General features: G+C 47.6%; 1 protein-coding gene across 1 annotated transcript in view; it reads left to right on the forward strand.

Annotated features, from left to right (window-relative positions):
• The first annotated feature begins 1,088 nt into the window (after positions 1-1,088).
• The window catches only part of ghr (growth hormone receptor), a 118,897-nt gene continuing 99,023 nt past the window's right edge, over positions 1,089-20,962 (forward strand). Inside the window, exons 1-2 of the mRNA XM_033018512.1 lie at positions 1,089-1,094; positions 11,280-11,367. Of these exons, the coding sequence (XP_032874403.1) occupies positions 11,298-11,367 (70 nt within the window). The 5' untranslated portion in view covers positions 1,089-1,094; positions 11,280-11,297. The remainder of the gene's footprint in view (positions 1,095-11,279; positions 11,368-20,962) is intronic.

Below are 20,962 nucleotides of genomic sequence, written 5' to 3' on the forward strand. Positions count from 1 at the left end.
AGAGTAACTCAGTGGGACTAGCAGCATCTCTGGGGAGAAAGAATGGGTGACGACGTTTCAGGTCGAGAACCTTCTTCAGGCTAAACTCTGCTGTGATCACTGAAGTGCCTGTCCATTTCTCTTGTGACTGTGGTCATATTTTTCTTGGTCGGAATGATTGTGAGAATATTGAGCAGATGGAACTTCCAACAGTCGTGGAAATTAGGCTGAGCTTTAAATTAAGTTGCTTCAGTTGCGTGATTTCTCCTGAGATTGGACTTTAATTAGTGATCAGCTGGCACGCAGGATGTTAATTTGGATGGGGGAAGGTTTGACGAAGTCTAATTTATGTGTGAAGAGTAGACGCGAGTCTGCAGAGCAGAGTACAGTTCGCATAAAACCATCTGGTTATTCTCAGCAAGGATATGGTGGTGGTAACTGTACAATATGGTGTAAATAAGGCAGCGCCAAGGGGAAATAATCTAAATCGCGTAATCTGCCACAATTTGGTGGCAAAAACAGGAAGGCAGATTATTATCTGAATGGTATCAAGTTGGGAAAAGGGGAAGTACAGCGAGATCTGGGGAGTCCTTGTTCATCAGTCAGATTAGATTAGATTAAATTAGATTTGTTTATTGTCATTCAGACCTTTCGGTGTGAACGAAATTTTGTTTACCTGCAGTCATACATATAATTTAAAAAATGACAAAAACACACAATCAACACAAATTTAACATCCACCACAGTGAGTTCACCAAACACCTCCTCACTGTGGTGGAAGGCAAAATCTTAAATTCTCTGTCTCTTCCCTCTTTGTTCTCCCTCTGCGCCGAGGCGACGGTTCAAACTCCCACGGGTGGTCGCTGCCTCCGCCACAGCTCCGAGGCCGAGTCGGGTCTCCGCTGCCGCTACCTCCGCCACAGCTTCGGGGCCGAGTCGGGTCTCCGCCGCCTCCGCCACAGCTTCGGGGCCGAGTCGGGTCTCCGCTACTGCTGCAGCCACCGCTGCCGCCGCCACAGCTCCAGGACCGAGTCGGGTCTCCGCTGCTGCTGCTGCCGCCACAGCTCCAGGACCGAGTCGGGTCTCCGCTGCTGCTGCCGCCGCCACAGCTCCAGGTCCGAGTCGGGTCCCCGCTGCTGCTGCCGCCGCCACAGCTCCAGGGCCGAGTCGGGTCTCCGCTGCTGATGCCGCCGCCACAGCTCCAGGGCCGAGTCGGGTCTCCGCTGCTGCTGCCGCCGCCACAGCTCCAGGACCGAGTCGGGTCTCCGCTGCCGCTGCCGCTGCCGCTGCCGCTGCCGCCACAGCTTTGGTGCCGAGTCGGGTCTCCACTGCCACTGCCGCCGCCACAGCTTCGGTGCCGAGTCGGGTCTCCGCCGCTGCTGCCGCTGCTACAGCTCCGATGCCGCCAGCTCCGCCATTAGGCCTCGGTGCAGACGGAGACGGGGACGGGGAATACGACCGAAGAAAAAGTCGCATCCCCCGAAGGAAGAGACCAAAGCATGTTTCTCCCACCCCACCCACACATACACAACTTAATAAAACAAAATTAACTAAAATATGACAAGGAAAAAAACGAAAGAAAAAAACAGACGGACCGCAGCTGTTAAGCCAGCGCCGCCATTCTTCTGGGCTCCTCCACTGTCAGAGTGAGGCCAAATGTAAATTGGAGGAACAGCACCTCATATTCCACTTGGGCAGCTTACAACCGTGAATTTGATTTCCCTAACTTGAAGTAACCCTTGCTTCTCCTCCCTCTCCATCCCTCCCCCACCCTGGTCATCATACTAAGTTTCACTGTGGTCTTACTACTTACTACTACACACTTACTACAGTCACTGAAAGTAAGCATGCAGGTACAGCAGGCAGTGAAGAAAGCGAATGGCGTGTTGGCCTTTGTAACACCAGGAGTTGAGTATGGGAGCAAAGAGGTCCTTCTGCAGTTGTACAGGGCCCTAGTGAGACCACACCTGGAGTATTGTGTGCAGTTTTGGTCTCCTAATTTGAGGAAGGACATTCTTGCTATTGAGGGAGTACAGCGTGGTTAATTCCTGGGATGGCGGGACTGTCGTATGTTGATGGATGGAGCGGCTGGGCTTGTATATTCTGGAATTTAGAAGGATAAGAGGGTATTTTATTGAAACATATAAGATTAAGGGTTTGGGCACGCTGGAGGCAGGAAACATGTTTCCGATGTTGGGGGAGACCAGAACCAGGGGCCACAGTTTAAGATTAATGGGTAAGCCATTTGGAATGGAGCTGAGGAAACACTTTTTCACACAGAGAGTTGTGAATCTGTGGAATTCTCTGCCTCAGAAAGCAGTGGAGACCAATTCTCTGGATGCTTTCAAGAGAGAGTGAGAGAGAGGTCTTAAAGATAGCGGACTCAGGGGATATGGCAAGAAGGCAGGAACGGGGTATTGATTATGGATGATCAGCCATGATCATATTGAATGGCGGTGCTGGCTCGAAGGGCCAAATGGCCTACTCCTGCATCTATGGTCCATTATCTATCGTCTGTTGTCTATTACAATCTTAAATTGATCCAAGAACTAAAAGTACAAGTGGATCAGATTACTATTTATTTTAATAATTAAATCAATAATAGTTTATTTCTGCACCAGGTAAAGCTGTCACCAAACTCATTAAACTTGCAGCTTTAGATCTGATGTTGTACTTCAGTACAGATATCTAATGTTAAACACACTGGACTTTATCTTGAATTAAACGCTATTCCCTTTATCCAGTATCTGTACAATGTGGACGGCTTGATTGTAATCATGTACAGTCTTTCTGCTGCCTGGATAGCGCGCAACAAAAAAGCTTTGGGACGGCAAGGTGGCGCAGCGGTAGTGTTGCTGCCTCACAGCGCCAGAGACCCAGGCTCGATTGCGATTACGGGTGCTGTCTGTACGGAGTTTGTACCTTCTCCCTGTGAGTTTTCTCTGGGTGTTCCGGTTTCCTCCCACTCACCAAAGGCGCACAGGCTCGCAGGTTAATTGTCTTTGGTAATGTTGTAAATTGTCCCGACTGTGTGTCAGATAGTGTTAGTGTGCGGGGATCGCTGGTCGGCGCGGACTCGGTGGGCTGAAGGGCCTGTTTCCGTGCTGTATCTCTAAACTAAAACTAGACTTTTCACTGTACCTCGGTACTCATTGCAATAAACTAAACGAAAGCATAAACTAATGTTAAAAACCCCGTTGCTCCTGTACTTTGCGTGATTGCTGCGCCGTTGCAGAGGGCTGCTATGAGTCAACCACGTCGCTGTGGGATAAGAATGGTGAGTGGGCGAGACTGACAAATCTCTTTCCCTTGTACATGTTAGAGAACTAATTGTTTGTGACCCACTGGTTTTGAGGTCACGAGTGCTTTTTAAGTCAATATTTATGCGATTACCTGATCTTGCGTTTCCCGTCTTTTGTGATGGAAATAGAATGCATGTCTACAGGTCGGTAGATTAGATCATGCAAGAATTATGAGGCTCTAGTAGCAATTTCTACAGATGCACTGTAAACAGCATCTTATCCTGATGCATGAAGACAAACACAAAATGCTGGAGTATCTCAGCCGGACATGCAGCATCTCTGGAGAGAAGAAATAGGTTACCCTTCTTCAGACTTACATTTCAGGTCATCTCGTCTTGTTGAGTCTCATTGTCTGTAACTCGTTCTCACCTATCAATGGCTTGTCTCCTTTATCATCGTTCAATTTTTGCATATCTTTCATTCACCTGTTCTATATCTCTCCACATCACTGTCTATATCTCTCGTTTCCCTCTCCCCTGACTCTCAGTCTGAAGAAGGGTCTCGACCCGAAACCCATTCCTTTTCTCCAGAAATGCTGCCTGTCTCGCTGAGTTACTGCAGCTTTCTGTGTCTATCTTCGGTTTAAACCAGCAACCGCAGTCACTTCCTCCACATTCAATCTGGATGCATCACAGCTTGGTTTGGCAACAGCTCTGCCCCAAGACCGCATGAAGTTGTGGACTCGGCCCAATAGATCACACGGGCCAGCTTTCCCCCACATCACACTGCCTCGGGAAAGCAGTCAACATAATCAAGGACCACTCACAACCCAGCTCATTCCCCCTTCTCCCCTCTCACGTCAGGCTGAAAATACCAACGTTTGAAAGCCTGTACCACCAGACTCAGGAACAACGTCTGCACTTTCTCTGTAGCCCTGACACTTTTTTTCCCCACTGTATCTTGGCACTGGTGACAATAATAAACCTACACCAATTGGTCAAAAGCTGACTGAAGTTGTGAACAAAATAACCAGAAGATAGACACACAATGCTGGAGTAACTCAGCGGGTGAGGCAGCATCTCTGGAGAGAAGCAATGGGTGGCGTTTCGGGTCTAGACCCTTCTTGCGACTTATTAAGACCTATTGCTTTCCCCAGAGATGCTGTCTGACCCGCTGAGTTACTCCAGCAATATTCGGTTTAAATCAGCATCTGCAGTTCCTTCCTAAACACAACAAAATAACCAGATCTGCTTAAGAAAAGATGGACAAAGTAGAAGTGGGCATTTGCTAGTCATGATCCTGACGAGATGAAGATACTGTGGTGGGGGTATCTCCCCACAGGGTGAAGGGCAGAGAGTGTTTGATTGCTCATTGTGAAAGTAGAACAGCCATGTTTGTACAAGAAGCTGGCGGGGAAAGGGAAGTGGGCATTGGTGCGGGGGGAAGAGTCAACTTCATCTTCCCAATGGTGAGGTCATGTTTGAGGTGTAAGAAATCATTTAAGAACCAAAAAAATGGGAACAAGGCTAAGACATACTGTGATTTGGTAAGATGATGGTTGGTTTGATGTTTGTTTTAGCTCCACTTTACTGCCTGTTTCCCTTAACCCTTTTAGTAGGCCCCAAATCATTTCAACAGTGGTGTTTGAGCCTCTGATATAGAGAGATTTGTAACCCTTTAAGGGAAGAGATACCCCCCTTTTTAAATGCACCGTCTCGCACCGTCTGAAGCTATGAAACTTGGTTATAGAGCCACAAGAGTTATACGGCAACAAAACAGGCCTTTTGGCCCACCTTGTCCATACTGAGTATTTGCCTGCATTTAGTACACTAAAATCTTCCCATCCATATATCTGTCCAATGTCTCTTAAAAGCTCCTGATGTTCTAGCTCTTGCTATTCCCACAAGAATAAACATGTTCTCAGTCCCTGGGAAGTCCATTGAAAATGGGGTCATAGTGTTAGTTGTTAGAATGCTGGAGTAACTCAGCGGGACAGGCAGCATCTCTGCTGAGAGGAGGAATGGGTGACGTTTCGGGTTGAGACCCTTCTTCGGACTGAGAGTCAGGGGAGAGGGAAATATGAAGAATAGATCATTCTACATTTGGCTGAGGGGAAGGTGAAAAGGAGGCAAACTAACAATAAAATTAATCAGGAGGACAGGGAAACACGTTGGAGAACTAGGGTGGGGGTGGGATGCCCGGGGGGGGGTTGCACGGGTTATTTGATGTTAGAGAAATTAATATTCATACTGCTTGGGTTATAAACTGCCCGTGAAATATGAGGTTCTGTTCATCCTGCTTGTTGTTGCTTCTAAGAACCCAGCAACCTAGAGAACCTTCTCTGAGCTGCCTTGATTGAAACCTCTTTCGGAAGGAGACCTTCATGAGAGGAATAGATCGGGTAGATGCACAGAGTCTCTTGCCCAGAGTGGGTGAATTGAGGACCAGAGGACGTAGGTTTAAGGAGAAGGGGAAAAGAATTAATAGGAATTTGAGAGGTAACTTTTTCACACAAAGGGTGGCGGGTGTATGGAACAAGCTGCCAGAGGAGGTAGTTGAGCCGGGGACTATCCCAACGTTAGACAGTTAGACAGGTACATGGATAGGACAGGTTTGGAGGGATATGGACCAAGCGCAGGCAGGTGGGACTAGTGTAGGTGGGACATTGTTATCCGTTGTGGGCAAGTTGGGCCGAGGGGCCTGTTTCCACACTGTATCACTCTATGACCTGCATGCAGTGTACTTGGTGTGTAATCTCTGACAACCTGCGCAGTTGCAGCCAGTCCTTTACCGTTTTCTCCTCTTCTGTTTGTAGTAAAGGCCCCAGTTATTTACTGTAACTACAGTACATGCTACCGATTTGCTTCGTATATAAGGAGACCTCGAGCACAGCAACAATCTTTACTTCATACTTTAGAGATACGGCGCGGAAACGGGCCGCTGAGTTTGCGCCGACCAGCGATCGCCCCGTACACGGCATGGTGGCGCAGCGGTAGAGTTGCGGCCTCACAGCGCCAGAGACCCGAGTTCCATCCTGACTATGGCTGCTGTCTGTACGGAGTTTGTACGTTCTCCCTCTGACCCGCGTGGATCTCCCGTTTCTTCCCACACACCAAAGACGTACAGATTTGTAGGCTAATTGGCTTGGTATAATTGCAAATTGTCCCCAGTGTGTGTAGGAGAGTGTTAGTGTGCGGGGATCGCTGATGGGCCAAAGGGTCTGTTTCCGCGCTGTATAACTAAACTAAACGAGCACTATCCCACACACGAGGGACAATTTACAATTTTTTTTACCAAAGGCAAACCACCTATAAACATGTACGTCTTTGGGAAGTGGGAGAAACCTGGAGCACCCGGAGAAAATGCACGCGGTCACAGGGAGAACGTACAAACTCCATAAAGACAGCACCAGTAGTGAGGATCGAACCCGGGTCACTGGCGCTGTGAGCCAGTGCCCCCACCAGCTGCGCTAAGTCTCGTGTGGTTGGCTTCACCAGGTTCATTCCCGGGTTGGCGGGACAGTCCTATGATGAAAGAATGGGTCGACTGGGCTTGTATTCACTGGAATTTAGAAGGATGAGAGGAGATCTTATAGAAACATTTAAAATTCATAAGGGGTTGGACAGGCTGGATGCAGGAAAAATGTTCCCGATGATGGGGGAGTCCTGAACCAGGGGTCACAGTTTAAGAATAGGGGGTAGGCCATTTACGTCGGAGATGAGGAAAAACCTTTTCACCCAGAGAGTTGTGAATCTTTGGAATTCTCTGCCAAAGAAGGCAGTGGAGGCCAATCCATTGGATGTTTTCAAGAGAAAGTTAGATTTAGCTCTTAGGGTTAACGGAATCAAGGGATATGGGGAGAAAGTAGGAACGGGGTACTGATTTTGGATCATCAGCCATGATTATATTGAATGGCGGTGCTGGCCCGAAGCGCCGAATGGCCTACTCCTGCACCTATTGTCTATGTGTCTATCCCATAGATATCCCAAACTGGCAGTTCAATTTATTAATTGTTCCTGAGGAAACATGGTAGGCAGATGTTTGACTGGGACCCAACGCCCAATGAATTGGTTTTGATTAGTGCGGTGTCAGGGGTTATGGGGAGAAGGCAGGAGAATGGGGTTCGGAGGGAGAGATAGATCAGCCATGATTGAATGGCAGAGTAGACTTGATGGGCCAAATGGGCTAATTCCACTTCTATCCCTTCTGACCTAAGGCATAGGATTCCCATGAGTAGCTCCTGCCCAATTGCCAACCATTGAACAAGTAACTCTACTTGATCAGTCTTGTTGGTGGGACAGGACATATCCCGGGGTAGATATGAAGGAGATAGACACACAGTGCTGGAGTAACTCAGCGGGACAGGCAGCACCTGTGGAGAGAAGGAATGAGTGATATTTCGGGTCGAGACCCTTCTTCCTGTTGTCGCAAGTCTGGTTTAAAACGCGGTGGTAGCGTCGGAGGGCAAGAGGAATCACAGACGGGGAGCAGCGAGAGAGGATGTTGAAGAACCCTCGTCGGAGAGAGGAGGAGAACTTCTTCAAAGTGGGCATACCTTGAGGAGATCTCGCAGCGGAGCAGCCGAAATGTGTAGGAAGGAACTGCAGATGCTGGTTTACACCAAAGATGGACACAAGATGCTGGAGTAACTCAGCGGGACAGGCAGCGCCTCTGGACAGAAGGAATGGGTGACGTTTCGGGTCGAGACCCTTCTTCAGACGGATAGTCAGGGGAAAGAGAATCATCCGGGTGTTCCTTCTCTCCAGTGATGCTGCCTGTCCCGCTGAGTTACTCCAGCATTTTGTGTCTGTCTTCAGTGGAGATGAAGGCGAGGGGAGTGTTGCATAAAACACCACAACATAGGATAGTGCAAGTGTGCGGGGATCACTGGTTGGCACGGACTTGGTGGGCAGAAGGGCCTGTTTCCGTGCTGTACCTGTACTAAACTAAGCAGTCTACCCGATTTAAGCCTCTCATAATTTTACATACTTCGATCAGGTCTCAGCCTCTGACACTCCAGAGAAAACAATCTAAGTTTGACCAGCCATCCTTACCTTCTCATGCAGGCAGCATGCTGGTAAACCTAGTACCAGAGGTTATGGGGAGTAGGCAGGAGAATGGGGTTAGCAGGGAGAGATAGATCAGCCATGATTGAATGGCGGTGTGGACTTGTTTGGCCGAATGGCCTAATTCTGCTCCTATTCCTTATGATCTTCTGCATCCTCTCCAAAGCCTGCACCACCTTTCTTTAATGCTAACATGCTCCATTTCACTGTGGCTTCCGCTGAACTCGTTAGTTTCTATTTCTTTCTCCGCGGTAAATACAGATGAGAAGTATAAGACCTCTCCCATTTCTTATGGTTCCATGCACAGATCACCACACTGATCCTTAAGGCTAGACCTTTGGCTCCTAGTACACTTATGGAAGCTTTCAGAATTCTTTTGCATCCTGTCTGCCAGACTTATCACATGTTATATCACATGTTTAGTTTGAGACACAGCATGGAAACAGGCCCTTCGGCCCACCGAGTCCACACCGACATGCGATCCCCGCACACTAACACTATCCTACACGCACTAGGGTCAGTTTACATTTATACCAAGCCAATTTACCTACAAACCTGCACGTCTTTGGAGTGTGGGAGGAAACCGAAGATGGCGGAGAAAACCCACGCAGGTCACGGGGAGAACGTACGAACTTCGTACAGACAGCACCCGTAGTCGGGATCGAACCTGGGTCACCGGCGCTGTGAAGCAGTAACTCTACCGCTGCGCCATCGTGCCACCCAACGTATGATTTTTGCCTTGCTAGTTATCCCCTTAAGGGTACTCTCACATGCCCACTACTCCTTAAGGGACTCACTTGATACCTTTTGCCTACCTGGCATATCCCTCCTATTTTCTGATTTTTCTTATCAGCCAAGGTTCCCTGAACCTGCCTGCCTGCCAGCCATGCCTTTCACTGGAACATGCTGTCCCCGACTTCTTCTTATCTCACTTGTGAAAGCCTCCCACTTGCCAGATGTCATTTCCATGCAAACTGACTCTCCCAATCAACGTTACAGAGTTCCTGGCTGGCGCCATTGAAATCAGAAGATAAAAAGCTGGAGTAACTCTTGGTACATGGATAAGACAGGCTTGGAGGGATATGGACCAAACGCAGGCAGGTGGGACTAGTGTAGCTGGGACACGTGGTCAAGTTGGGCCGAAGGGCCCGTTTCTACACTGTATCACTCTATGACTATAACTCAGTGGGTCAGACAGCCTTTTCCCATTTATGACTTTGACCTATGGACCCATCCTATCTGAATGGGTCATCTCGGTAGCCTTTAGACCCTAGGACATTGAGCTGCCAGATCCACCCATTCCTCAACCATGTCACTGTAATATTTATCATCATAAGATCATGTGATAGTAGAATTAGGCCATTCGGCCCACCAAGTCTACACCGCCATTCAATCATGGCTGATCTTTCTCTCCATCCTAACCCCATTCTCCTGCCCTCTCCCCATAACCCCTTGCAATTCAAGAATCTACCTATCTCTGCCTTAAAAATATCCACTGACTTTGCCTCCACAGCCTTCTGTGGCAATGAATTCCACAGATTCACCACCCTCTGACTAATGAAAATTCTCCTCATCTCCTTCCTAATAGAACATCCTTTGATTCTATGACCTCTAGTTCTAGACCCTCCCACTAGGACTAATATCACAGTCCGATGTGTCGATCCATGCTCTAAGTGCATCGGTTCCTGTCCAACTTCTTGCAGGAAAGAAAATGCAACTTAAAGGGCCTGTCCCACTTAGGCGATTTTTTTTGGAGACTACAGGTGACTAGGCTGTCGCCACATGGTCGCGGGGTGACACCTGTATGGTCATTAGTCATCTCCTCAAGTTGTCTAAAGAGTCAGAACCTTTTTCTGGTCGCCGCTGGATATTGAAACGTTCAAAACGTTTCGGCGACTGTGGGCTTGACGTAGCTTGTCTTCTCCTGTCGTAGGTGCTGTGGTAGGTTGTCACCAGGATGACGCAGGTTGTCACCAGGATGACGCAGGTTGTCGCCAGGTGATATTGGTTGTCGCCAGTACTGACTTTGGTGAATTCTATCAGCGACTACCAACGTCAACCTACGTCAGGTACCAGCAACTGAATTGTCTTCAGTTGTCACCGACAGGGTCGTAGCTTGTCGTGGGTGGATGTAGGTTGACTTCAGTGGTCGTAGGTTGTCGCCTGTGTGGACGTAGGTTGTCGTAGGTGTGGTCGTAGGTGGGCGTCCTGATGGGTCGCCGGTTGTCCGTACCTTTACGTCGACTAGGTGATAGGTTGCCGTAGACATTGTTGTAGGGGGAGTCCAGTCGCCGGTTTTTCTGCGACCTGCAACGACTGTGACTGTCGCCGACAGTCGCCGAAAAAATCGCCTACCTGCGACAGGCCGTTAACATGTCAGACCTTCACTCCTTGTCCTCCCCAGCCTCTCCTATTTACTAGATTTTCTTGCTCTCCTCTCTATACTTGCATTCATTTTCTTATCTGTGACTATGATTTCCCAGATTAGTTTAAACCCCCAGATAGACACAAAAAGGCTGGAGTAACTCAACGGGACAGGCTGCATCTTTGGACAGAAGGAATGGGTGAAGTTTTGGGCCGAGACCCTTCTTCAGACTGAGAGTCAGGGGAGAGGGAAACGAGAGATACAGACGGTGATGTAGAGAGATATAGAACATATGAATGAAAGATATGCAAAAAAGTCACGATGATCAGGGAAAGGTGGAGCCCACAATGGTCCATTGTGGGCTGGGTGATAAGGAGTGATACAGACAGACGAACACAACAGGATGACAGTGAAACTAGTACGACGACTAGGGTGGGTGAGGAACGGAGAGAGAGAGGGATAGCAAGGTTTACTTGAAGTTAGAGAAATCAATATTCGTATCGCTGGGTTGTAAGCTGCCCAAGCGAAATTTAACTTGTGGCAGAGACACTGAACGACAGCAGGTTGACTGAGGGAGACAAAACGTATTGGAGGATATGAAGTTTAATGTGGATCTTTCTCTTACAGATCAATTTGGATCCAACAATGGCGGCACTCTGGTTAATCTGGTACTTCCTGGCTGTGGTTTTCGTTGACTCTGTTTATTCTTCAGATGGTAAGTTAATTTGTGTCAAGGTTTTCTCGACCATGTGCTTCAAGTTAGGAAGCCTATGTTGCCAAGTTGTGGGGGAGGTGTCTGGTGGCACGGTTGCGCAGCTGACGGAGCCACTTCCTCTCAGTGCCCGAGACCCCTGGCTCCATCCTGACCTTGGCTGCAGTCTGCGTGGAGTCTGCACGTTCTCCCTGTTCCTGCTTGGGTTTCCCATGGGTGCTCTGATTCCCTCCCACACCACAAACATGTAGTTCAGATGCCAAACTACTAACTACCTCTTCGATGACCCTCAGACTACCCTTTGATCCGACTTTGCTAGATTTACCTTGCACTAAACGTTATTCCCTTATCATGTATCTACACTGTGAATGGCTCGATTGTAATCATGTATTGTCTTTCTGCTGACTGGTTAGCGCGCAACAAAAGCTTTTCACTGTACATCTGACAATAAACTAAACTGAACTGAACGGATGTATCGGCTGCTAGCCAAATCATCTGGAATGTTTAAGGCAAGGGTTCCCACCCTAGGGGTAAATTTCGCCTACCCAGGGGGTAAATTTCACCTACCCAGGGGGTAAATGTGTTAATTCTGGATTTGTACCTATTTTTTCTCATTGACTGACTGTGTTTGGTTCTGGTAATCTGTTCATCATTAGTTGTTCATAAATAAGTGAAATAACATTGTTATGTGCTACTAAAGTTGCCTGGGGAACCTCTGGTGTAGGGGGTGGTGAAATCTTGCGGGGCAGTTGATGAGAAGGTGGGGAGAATGAAAAGGAAAGATTGATATAAATGAGTGTATAGGAAAGAGCGTTCACGTCGCGGCCCTATCTCCACCAATCTTTCCACCACCACGCACAAGAAGCGACAAGACAGACACCATTGTATGCAGATGCCGAGAAGTGTGTTCCGCCCTGGCTGAACAACTTTCAATCTTGTGATGTGGACTCGGTAAGAAGAAGAAGAGGCATGGGTTCAATGGGCTGAAAAATACTTGGCCTCCTCGGCCCTCTGTGGAAAGAATTCCACAGATTCACCACCATCTGACTAAAGAAATTCTGAGACTATGACCTCTAGTCCTAGACTCTCCCACTTGGACTAATATTACTGCTGTACCTTTCAATGGCTTCTGAATAAATGGTCAGTGTGAGACCAGGAATATTGGTAAGCTTAACCTGAAAGTTTAGGCAATATGATCATGACATAAATGTTTTGAAATATGGGGGGGGGGGGGGGCAGTGCCTTGCACTAAACGCTATTCCCTTATCATGTATCCATACACTGTGAATGGCTTGATTGTAATCATGTATTGTTTTTCTGCTAGCACGTAACTAAAGCTTTTCACTGTACCTCGGTACACGTGACAATAGACTAAACTAACTAACTAAGTAACCACAGAGCGTCTGCAGGCACAGTGGCCCAAATATTCTACACACAAGGAGCGGCAGACGCTGGAATCTTGTGTAGAACGCAAAGTGCTGGAGTAACTCAGTGGGTCAGGCAGCATCCCTAGAGGAGACAGACAGGTGGCATTTCGGCTCCAGATGCTTCTTCGGGCTCCAAATGTTCTCTTGTGCTGTTCATTCTGTGTGTGTTAGAGTTTGTGTGAGAAGTGGTTGATATGGGATATGAGTACTGCTGTTGGTCTGCTTGGCAGATTTTGTGCTGTCAATTAAGTACATGTAATTCCTTGCAAGATCCAAAGAATTAAGAGTCAGCTTACTGTCGATCCATTCAGTTACAGTTTAGTTTATTGCCACGTGTACCGAGGTACAGTGAAAAGCTTTTGTTGCGTGCTGACCAGTCGTAGTGCTAGGTTTAGTGCAAAGCCTGATCAATGAGAGTCCGAGGGTCACCAATGAGGTAGACAGTAGTTCAGCACTGCTCGATGGTTGTGGTAGGATGGTTCAGTTGCCTGATAACAGCTGGGAAGAAACTGTCCCTGAATCTGGAGGTGTGCGTTTTCACACTGCTATACTTTTGCCCGATGGGAGAGGGGAGAAGAGGGAGTGGCGGGGGTGCGACTGGTCCTTGATTATGCTGCTGGCCTTGCTGAGACAGTGTGAGGTGTAGATGGAGTCAATGGAAGGGAGGTTGGTTTGTGTGATGGTCTGGGCTGCGTCCACAATTCTCTGCAATTTCTTGCGGTCTTGGATGGAGCTGTTCCCAAACTGTGCTGTGATGCATCCCGGTACAACGCTTTCCACGGCGCATCTGTAGAAGTTGGTGAGAGTTGTTGGGGACATGCCGAACTTCCTACGTCTTCTGAGGAAGTGGAGGTGTTGGTGTGCTTTCTTGGTCATTGCTTCAATATGGGTGGTCCAGGAGACCATGTTATTGATATTGAATCCTAGGAACTTGAAGCTTTCAACCATCTCTACTTCGGCGCCGTACGTGCAAGTTGGGGTATGTGAACCGCTTCACTTCCTGAAGCCCATCACTATCTCCTTTGTCTTGCTGACATTGAGAGAGAGGTTGTTGTCTCGACACCAGACTCAGCTATAGTAATGTTGTCTTCCTGCCAATAGTCCATTACTCTACATCCGACTCCCAGTGCCTGCAGTTGGCTGTGTGCCAGTATAGCAGCAATTCAATAGACAATAGACAATAGGTGCAGGAGTAGGCCATTTGGCCCTTCGAGCCAGCACCGCCATTCAATGTGATCATGGCTGATCATCCCCGATCAGTACCCTGTTCCTGCCTTCTCCCCATATCGCTTGACTCCGCTATTTTTAAGAGCCCTATCTAACTCTCTCTTGAAAGCATCCAGAGAACCTGCCTCCACTGCCCTCTGAGGCAGAGAATTCCACAGACTCACCACTCTCTGTGAGAAAAATTGTTTCCTTGTCTCCGTTCTAAAAGGCTTAATCCTTATTCTTAAACTGTGGCCCCTGGTTCTGGACTCCCCCAACATCGGGAACATGTTTCCTGCCTCTAGCGTGTCCAAGTCCTTAACAATCTTATATGTTTCAATGAGATCCCCTCTTATCCTTCTAAACTCCAGAGTGCACAAGCCCAGCTGCTTCATTCTCTCAGCATATGACAGTCCCGCCATCCCGGGAATTAACCTTGTAAACCTACGCTGCACTCCCTCAATAGCAAGAATGTCCTTCCCTAAATTAGGGGACCAAAACTGCACACAATACTCCCCGTGTAGTCTCACTAGGGCTCTGAACAACTGCAGAAGGACCTCATTGCTCCTATATTCGATTTGTCTTGTTATAAAGGGCAACATGCCATTCGCTTTCTTCACTGCCTGCTGTACCTGCATGCTTACTTTCATAGACTGATGTACAAGGACCCCCAGATCCCGTTGTACTTCCCCTTTTCCCAACTTGACGTCATTACGTCTAATAAGACTAGTCGCTCGTGAGTTTGGAGGTTCTAAGATGGGTGCGGACAGGAACGCTCATATACCCCACCGGACCGTTGATTGCTTTGCTGCTACACAATGTAGCGTAATTGTCGAAGACAGACTCACAATGTTGGGGTAACTCAGCAGGACAAGCGGCATCTCTGGAGAGAAGGACGTGGGGATGTTTTGGAGACCATTCTTCAGACAAGTGACATAACTATCATTGTCAACACACAGTTAGACTGAGGTGATGCTGTTTGGTTCTTGTAACGTTGATTTGTATTCTTGCCTTTCCTCGTGTCAAGAGTCAAAAGATGATTTTTTTTTTTGGCAAATGATATGCACAAGTGTTTTATTTTTAGTTTTAGAGATCCAGCAGAAATATGACCACTAGGGACAATGTACATTTATACCAAGCCAATTAACCTACAAACCCGTACGTCTTTGGAGTGTGGGAGGAAACCGAAGACCTTGGAGAAAACCCACACGGTCACGGGGGCAACGTACAAACTCCGTACAGACAGCACCCGTAGTCAGGATCGAACCCGCGTCTCTGGCGCTGAATGGCAGCAACTCAACCGCTGCGCCATCGGGACGCCCTATCCGCCATAGAGGGTTGTAGGTAAAGTCCAGTCCGTCACACCGATAGACTCCCCACCATTAACTTTATACACTTCACGCTGCCTCGGGAAAAGCAGCCAACATAATCTAAAATCTGTCCCACCCCGGTCATTCCTTCTTCTCCACAGAAGGAACAGAAGCTTGAAAGCGTGCACCACCAGACTCGGGAACAGCTCCTTCCCCTCTGTTATCAGGCTTCTGAACGGTCCTTCCATAAGCTAGGGTGCTGGCCGATTCACCTCTACCCCATTGCAGACATTGGACTTTGTCTCTGGAACTGATGCGCTACAATGATGAGAACTATATTCTGCACTCTGTATCTTCCCCCTTGTTCAGAGATACAGCATGAAAACAGGCCCTTCGACCCACCGAGTCCGCTCCGACCAGCGATCCCCTTACACTTACACTATCCTACACATAATCGGGACGATTTACAATTTTACCAAGCCAATTAACTTACAAACCTGTATGTGTGGGAGCAAACCGGAGCACCCGGAGAAAACCCACACAGGTCATGGGGAGAACATACAAACCGTACAGACAGCACCCGTAGTCAAGGCTGTACGTGCTGGCAAGCGTGAGTGAACAGCACCTGAACTACTATCTACCTCATTGGAGATCCTCGGACTATTCTTGATCGGACCTTACTGGCTTTACCTTGCACTGAACGTTACTCCCTTATCATGTATCTGCGCACTGCAAATGGCTCGATTGTAATCATGTGTTGTCTTTCCGCTGATTGGATAGGTCATAAGTGATAGGAGCAGAATTAGGCCATTTGGCCCATCAAGTCTACTCCGCCATTCAATCGCGGCTGATGTATCTCTTCCCTCCTAACCCCTCCGTAGCACGCAACAAAAGCCTTTCACTGTACCTTGGCACACGTGACATTAAACTAAACTAACAAACTAACTAAACTAACTATCTAATTACTTATCTAACTAACATGTCATTCTACTCTGGTGCACTGGGCACAGCAGCCTTCCTTGCTGGCAAGTCTCTGTACACAGCCACACTGTGACTCGATATGCCCTGTTCTATCTGTGCGTGGGTTACTGCAGCGAGTTTATCAGCAGAGTTAAAAGCAGCTGACTTGAGAATTAAGGGACTGAAGTTTAGGGGTAACATGAGGGGGAACTTCTTTACTCAGAGAGTGGTAGCTGTGTGGAATGAGCTTCCAGTGAAGGTGGTGGAGGCAGGTTCGTTTTTATCATTTAAAAATAAATTGGATAGTTATATGGATGGGAAAGGAATGGAGGGTTATGGTCTGAGCGCAGGTATATGGGACTAGGGGAGATTATGTGTTCGGCACGGACTAGAAGGGTCGAGATGGCCTGTTTCCATGCTGTAATTGTTATATGGTTATATGGTTATATAGTTCAGGCACGATCAAGGCAGCGCCGCCGCACTGATTTGGGAAATCAGGAATGTGATTCACTTAATAAGTAACTCTTTGATGTCGTTCATTGTTAGTTTCTTTCTAGTCGCCCGATTGTGCGGCTTGGACCATTGTTGACCTGGAATTAAATGACACCGTGATTTCAGGCGGATAAAAGCAAAGAGCATTACATGCATTAAATGAGAAACCCAATGTTAGGAAGTTGAGCCCAACACTTCTGGGCCCTTGCTACGATTCATACCATTTCATCAATCTGGCAGGATATTGTTTGTCTCAATAGACACAAAAAGCTGGAGCAACTCAGCGGGGCAGGCAGCATCGATACGTAGATACATAGACAATCGATGCAGGAGGAGGCCATTCGGCTCTTCGAGCCAGCACCACCATTCAATGTGATCATGACTGAACATCCACAATCAGTACCCCGTTCCTGCCTTCTCCCCATACACCTTGATTCTGCTAGCCCTCAGAGCTCAATCAACCTCTCTCTTAAATGCATCCAGTGAATCGGCCCCCACTGCCTTCTGTGGTAGAGAATTCCACAAATTCACAACTCTCTGGGTGAAAACGTTTCTTTTCCTCATCTCAGTCCTAAATGGCCTACCCCTGATTCTTAAACTGTGACCCCAGGTTCTGGACTCCCCCAACATCGGGAACATGTTTCCTGCATCTAGCCTGTCCAATCCCTTGATAATTTTATATGTTTCTATAAGATCCAGCATCTCTGGATAGAAGGAATGGGTGACGTTTTGGGTCGAGATCCTTCTTCAGACTTATCCCAATTATCTGCACAGGAGATACCCAATTCCATGTCGGTCTGAAGGAGGGTCTCGACCCAAAAGGTCATCAGTCCGTTCCCTTCACAGATGCTGCCTGACCCGCTGAGTTCCTCCAGAACATTATGGTTTAACCATATCCCTGTAAGATTCATGGAAATATTAAGGGCACATTTCTTCAGGAAAGGTTTTAATATGATCTATCCGAATTCTGTGCAGTCCTGGTTACCTAGCAATAGGGAGCAGGTCTTTAAACTGGAGAGGGTGCAGAAAAGATCTGCAAGGATGTCGCTGGGATGGAGGGCTTGAGTTATACAGAGAGAGTGGACAGGCTATGGATTTTATCTCTATAGCGTAGAAGGCTGAGATGTGGCATTAGATTTAGTTTAGTTCTTCTTCCTGCTTATGGCGTGCACAGCCTAAAGGTGTAGCACAACTTGTTCTATTTGATCTATTTGATTGTGCACGCCAGGTTGATTGCATTCGTCGAAACAGGACGGACCACGTGGAGGTTGCCATCTCCCACCCCATTTAGTTTAGAGATACGGAGTGGAAACAGGCTCTTCAGCCCACCGGGTCCGCGCCGACCAGCGATCCCCGCACACTAACACTATCCTACACACACTGAGGACAATTTTACACGTACACCGAACCAATTAACCTGCAAACCTGTATGTCTTTGGAGTGTAGAAGATCTCAGAGAAAATCCATGCAGGTCACGGGGAGAACGTACAAACTCCGTACAGACAGCACCCGTAGTCGGGATGGAACTTCGGTCTCCAGCGCTGTAAGGCATCAACTTTGCTTACAACACTCGGAGATCTACGGACTTGCACTCCTCGATGCGTCACTGTAAGGTGATAACATGTCATAGCCCAGAAACATCAGTCGTTGCTTGCCGAAGAACATAGAAACATAGAAAATAGGTGCAGGAGTAGGCCATTCGGCCCTTTGAGCCTGCAATATTCATATTGAGCATTCAATATGATCATGGCTGATCATCCAACTCGGCATCCCATACCTGCCTTCTCTCCATACCCCCTGAACCGTTTAGCCACAAGGGCCACATCTAACTCCCTCTTAAATATAGCCAATGAACTGGCCTCAACTAGCTTCTGTGGCAGAGAATTCCACAGATTCACCACTCTCTGTGTAAAGAATGATTTTCTCATCTCGGTCCTAAAAGACTTCCCTCTTATCCTTAAACTGTGACCCCTAGTTCTGGACTTCCCCAACATCGGGAATAATCTTCCTGGATCTAGCCTGTCCAAGCCCTTAAGAATTTTGTACGTTTCTATAAGATCCCCCCTTAATCTTCTAAATTCTTCGGCGAGTACAAGCCGAGTCTATCCAGTCTTTCTTCATATGAAAGTCCTCCCATCCCAGGAATCAGTCTGGTGAACCTTCTCTGTACTCCCTCTATGGCAAGAATGTCTTTCCTCAGATTAGGAGACCAAAACTGTACGCAATACTCCAGGTGTGGTCTCACCAAGACCCTGTACAACTGCAGTAGAACCTCCCTGCTCTTATACTCAAATCCTTTTGCTATGAATGCTAACATACCATTCGCTTTCTTCACTGCCTGCTGCACCTGCATGCCTACTTTTAATGACTGGTGTACCATGACACCCAGGTCTCGTTGCATCTCCCCTTTTCCTAATCAGCCACCATTCATATAATAATCTACTTTCCTGTTTTTGCCACCAAGTGACCAGTCACATAGAGTTTTTATTAAAGAGGTTATTAATGTGTATATTTCCATTTTGATCACTTTAAGTCTGTTGAAAAATTGTGAGTTGTCCAGTGCAGACGTACCTTCTTAAGATAACAAAGGTAATCTTGAATCGCTATCGTTACCAAGGACTTCCACAGCAACTTCACTAGACTAGTGGTGTGGCGTTGAGTAACTATCGGTGGACTTTAGACTCTACTGTTCATGGTTTATAGTATGTGTAGTTAAGTAATAGTCAAACAAGACCACGTGATTTAGTTTTTCATTGTAAATACTGCATTGCACCTGTTCTGTGAACACCCTTTAATGCCTATCCTTCCTCTTGCCTCTTGTATTGAAATTAGAATTCCTCATACCCTTTTCTTCCGAATCCGGAGAAAGAGACAGCTGTTAACCGGTCAATGGTAAATCACGGAGTCTTGCCTTTTTAAGTACGTACGTAACTAATCTGTTTTTGGGTGTGACACGCTCAAAAATCGGCAGTTGGGTTTATCAAATATGATTTCCCTTTCAATAAATTATGTCTTCTCATTCTATTAATATGCAGAGCATAGATAATAACTATTCTCCAGCATTTCCATCACCTTCAACCTGGTCCCGCCACCAGTCACATCTTCCAATGGTTCCAGGGCGGTCACGGTGGCGCAGCGGTAGAGTTGCTGCCTTACTGCGAAGGCAGCGCCGGAGACCCGCGTTCGATCCCGACTACGGGTGCTGTCTGTATGGAGTCTGTACGTTCTCCCCGTGACCTGCGTGGGTATTCTCTCAGATCTTTGTTTTCCTCCCAAACTCCAAAGACGTACAGGTTTGTCGGTTAATTGGCTTGGGAAATGTAAAAATTGTCCCCAGTGGGATAGTTAGTGTGCGGGGATCGCTGGTCGGTGCGGGCCGAAGGGCCTGTTTCCGCTCTGTATCTCTAAACTAAATGGGTATTCATTGTCATATATGCAATTAAACACTACAGAGTGAAATTCATTTTGCGTATAATGCCGTAGCTGTGTTTGCGCTATTTCATCGTTCAAAGTCTGGATTCCCGCGTGTTTATTCTTCCGGAGAGGCTCCCGATCCCCTCCGTGGCCCGCGACCGGCTCAGCCCACGAACCGTCGTCCCTCCCCTCCTCGTCGGCCATCTTGTGCTCCGGGGGCAACCGCCTGCAGCCGACAACGACGCTGGAGGCAATACCCCGCTTTACTCTCCTACCGCCTTTGCTCTCCACGCCTCGCGTTTCCAGTGACTCCATCCCGATATTCCATGTCCGGCGAGCTTTTGGGCCAGCTATTGTCATGTGTCCCAGATAGAACAATGCAATTCTTACTTGCTGCAGCACCACAGAATGTGTAAACACAGTAGGTACACAAAATTGCTGGAGGAACTCAGCGGGTGCAGCAGCATCTATGGAGCGAAGGAAATAGGCGACGTTTCGGGCCGAAACCCTTCTTCAGTACTCTGTAAACAATATGATAAACCAGAGAGAGAAAAAAAGTTATATATACACACACACACACACATATGTACACAAAAAAAGCAAACAAACAATAATAGTGCAATAATAACAATAATAGTCTATCATAATTCAGAGTTTATTTGAGGTTGTAGTGTTTAATAGCCTGATGGCTGTGGGGAAGCAGCTGTTCCTGAACCTGGACGTTGCAGTTTCCAGGCTCCTGTACCTTCTTCCCAATGGTAGGAGTGAGTTGAGAGTGTGGCCAGGGTG

This window comes from Amblyraja radiata, chromosome 3 (genome assembly GCF_010909765.2).
Source record: "Amblyraja radiata isolate CabotCenter1 chromosome 3, sAmbRad1.1.pri, whole genome shotgun sequence".
NCBI lineage: Eukaryota > Metazoa > Chordata > Chondrichthyes > Rajiformes > Rajidae > Amblyraja > Amblyraja radiata.